Source organism: Rhagoletis zephyria, unplaced genomic scaffold, assembly GCF_001687245.7.
Source record: "Rhagoletis zephyria isolate East Lansing unplaced genomic scaffold, Rhagoletis_zephyria_1.1 Rzeph_scaffold_36229, whole genome shotgun sequence".
NCBI lineage: Eukaryota > Metazoa > Arthropoda > Insecta > Diptera > Tephritidae > Rhagoletis > Rhagoletis zephyria.
Window position 1 is genome coordinate 1 of NW_016193284.1, and position 3,306 is coordinate 3,306.

General features: G+C 57.0%; 1 protein-coding gene across 1 annotated transcript; it reads left to right on the plus strand.

Moving 5' to 3' along the window:
• Window positions 1–230: 230 nt before the first annotated feature.
• Window positions 231–3,285, plus strand: LOC108354475 (MAM and LDL-receptor class A domain-containing protein 2-like; the record flags this gene model as incomplete). The annotated part of the gene is made up of 7 exons (XM_017605657.1): window positions 231–332; window positions 397–411; window positions 471–1,213; window positions 1,270–1,846; window positions 1,903–2,506; window positions 2,560–2,745; window positions 2,799–3,285. Coding segments are annotated over exons 1-7 (2,714 nt in total), but the record flags the coding sequence as incomplete, so codon positions are not given.
• Window positions 3,286–3,306: the final 21 nt, after the last annotated feature.

The following is a 3,306-nucleotide window of genomic DNA, read 5'->3' on the forward strand; positions in this document are numbered from 1 at the left end:
GCCAGGCGCTGGTTCGCGTCAACATCCTGCGGCCGGACAACCCGCTCGGCGTGGAGATTTACCGCGAGGAGGCGACGCAGGCCGACCAGATGCGCTACTGGTCATCGCCGGTGCTCAATGTGGGCCGAATAAGGGGGCGGTTCAAACTGCAGATCAATGCCCGGCTGAAGATTCGCCAGGGCGGCGGTGCGGTGGCCATTGACGAGCTGCACTTCTTCCAGCAGATGTGCATGCCGGCGGTGGTGGCCAGTCCGGACCGGTTCTCCTGTGGGGTGGCCTCCAACAAGTACGCCTGTGACTCGGGTCGCAAGTTCTGCTTTGGCGAGGATAAGGTAAGAGATTGTAAGATTTTCTTTATAATTTTATAACTTGAAAACTTTTTTGTAAACTTTGCAGCTCTGCGACTACAATGTAAGACACTTTTTGAATTTTAATTTCAAAAACACTTTTCAGCAAGTCTTCTTTTCTAGGATGACTGCGGCGGGGATGAGTCTGCGAAGTACTGCGATGCGAACACTCGCGCCCCTCTTCGCTGCGACTTTGAGTCGGGCACCTGTAACTGGTTGATTCGACCACACCTCAACACGCAGAAGAACAAGTCATCGCCCACACTGGGAGCGCTGAACGGCCTGCGCTGGGGAGCAGTGGACGACCTCGATGACTACGCCTACGGAATCAAGCGCGACCACACGCTCAACAATGAGTTTGGCCACGTGCTGTGCCTGTGGAACCAGCAGAAGGCGGTGGGACGAGTGGAGAGTCCGCTGATGGTGGCCGACCACACCAAGGGCTTCTGCACACTGCGCCTCTACTTCACCTACCAGAGTAAGGCGCTGGTGATGGGCGCCAACACCGGCTCGCAGATTGGCACACTCAACGTGTACATCAAGTTCAGCGAGGAGGGGGCGCTCTTCCGGTACGCCCAAGTGGCAGACGTGCGCAGTCACACCTTTGAGCGACTGGAGGTGCCGCTGATTGACACGCCTGCCACGCCCTTCTACGTGGTCGTCGAAGTGGTGCCCGGTAAGGACACCTACGGCATCTGGGGCCTCGATGACTTCAGCTTCACCTCGGCCTGTACGCCCGCCGATCCGAAGACGGCGGTCACCGTTCCCAACTACACGCCCTACCCGGTCACCACGCAGAAGCCCGGCTACTGTCCGGGCGATCAGTTCAACTGTGACACTGCGTTGTGCATTCCCCGAAATGAAGTGTAAGTAGCTGAAATGTTTTTAAAACTAATTTCTAACCCTTTCCCCCCATCATCAGCTGCGATTTCTACCGAGATTGCGATGACGGGGCAGATGAAAGCCAGTGCGGCGAGAGCAGCTTCCTCAGTGGGTGGCGTGACAGCAGCGAGGGCCGACTGTCGTGGGCCATCGGCGTAGACGGCGTCGTCCGCTCTGAGCTGCGCGACGGCGTCAGCTCCACCGCCTACCTCAACTCAGTTGCCTTTGGCCACTCCGGGGGCGGGTGCACCTTCTCCTTCAGCTACTACGTCGCCTCGGCGGCCGAGTCGCTGGAGCTGTCCCTGCTGGAGGTGGACCGGCGCAACCGGACGCTGCTCAGTCGCCTCTTTGCCTCCAGCCGCTCCGGGTCGATGCACTACGGCCACTGGAGTGGCGCCCGCATCTTCATTGGCGAGCACCAGATGGGCTGGCGGCTGCAGTTTGCCGGCGCAAAGGATGCACAGAACAACGTCAGCGAGACGGTGAAGATTCGCGACCCTGCACTCATCAACTGCGCCCTGGCGCCCTACAACTTCACCAACTGCGAGAAGAAGGGCTACTTTACCTGTGTCAGCACGAAGGTGTGCATTCCGCCCAGTCAGCTCTGTGATTACCAGGTAAGAGTTACTGTGTTTAAAGTTTTCTCTCTGGCAACTGTTTCTCCTTTTCGCAGGACAATTGTGGTGATAACAGCGATGAGCTGAACTGCGACAAGATTGACAGCTTCCGCTGCAGCTTTGAGGGCGGCAAGAAGACCTCTGGCACGTGCGACCTTGATCTGTCGGACAAAAAGTGGAAGCGCTTTGCCGGCTACGAAACGCGCGGCTTCATCGGCCCGCTCATCGACCACACCACCGACGACCAGCTGGGCCACTTTATGATGCTCACCGGGGCGGCCTTCAGTCAGGTGACCGTGGACGCCAGCTCTGCCTTCAGCAGTCCGCTCTTTGACCCGGACAGCAGCGGCAACTGCCACCTCNTGGGCCACTTTATGATGCTCACCGGGGCGGCCTTCAGTCAGGTGACCGTGGACGCCAGCTCTGCCTTCAGCAGTCCGCTCTTTGACCCGGACAGCAGCGGCAACTGCCACCTCCGCTTCTGGTACATGATGAACGGCGTGGGCACGCTCAGCGTTGAGAAGAAGGTCCAGGGAACGACCGACCTGAAGCTGCTCAGCTCCATCGACACCAGTCCGAATGACACGTACGTGTGGAAGCGGTTCTCGATGCCGCTGCTCAACAGGCTGCCCTATCAGATTGTCTTTAGTGGGAAAATTAGTGAGTAGATTGATTGGTTGCTGAATGGTTTTAAACTATTTTTGATTTCCCAGANCGCTTCTGGTACATGATGAACGGCGTGGGCACGCTCAGCGTTGAGAAGAAGGTACAGGGAACGACCGACCTGAAGCTGCTCAGCTCCATTGACACCAGTCCGAATGACACGTACGTGTGGAAGCGGTTCTCGATGCCGCTGCTCAACAGGCTGCCCTATCAGATTGTCTTTAGTGGGAAAATTAGTGAGTAGATTGATTGGTTGCTGAATGGTTTTAAACTATTTTTGATTTCCCAGACACCATCACCACGAAAACCTTCATCAGCATTGACGATATATCGTTCACTTCCGCCTGTAAGCTGCACGGCGCCCATCCGCACCACCACCACGGCAATGGCACCACTCCGAAGCCCGGCAAGGGCTGCCTACTACAAAGTCAGTTCGTCTGCAATGACAACACCTGCATTGACGACGATGAGGTGTGCGACTTCTATAAAAACTGCAAAACGGGTGAAGATGAAGCTGACTGTCCGGCGACCTGCGACTTTGACCATAACATCTCCGAGGATTCGCTGTGCCTGTGGAGCACCAGCACCAATGACCGGATTCCAGTGCACATCGGCGTGAGCAGCGAGACGGCGGTGACGGCGGCCTCGAAGGCGCTATTCTACCCAAAGACCGACAACACGCTCAAGACGGCGCAGGGAAAGTTTATGCTTATCTACGGGCTCAACAAGAGCGAGACCGTGGACAAGGGGGTGGATCTGAACATCTACTCGCCGCAGTACGTCTCCTCGGCGCCGGA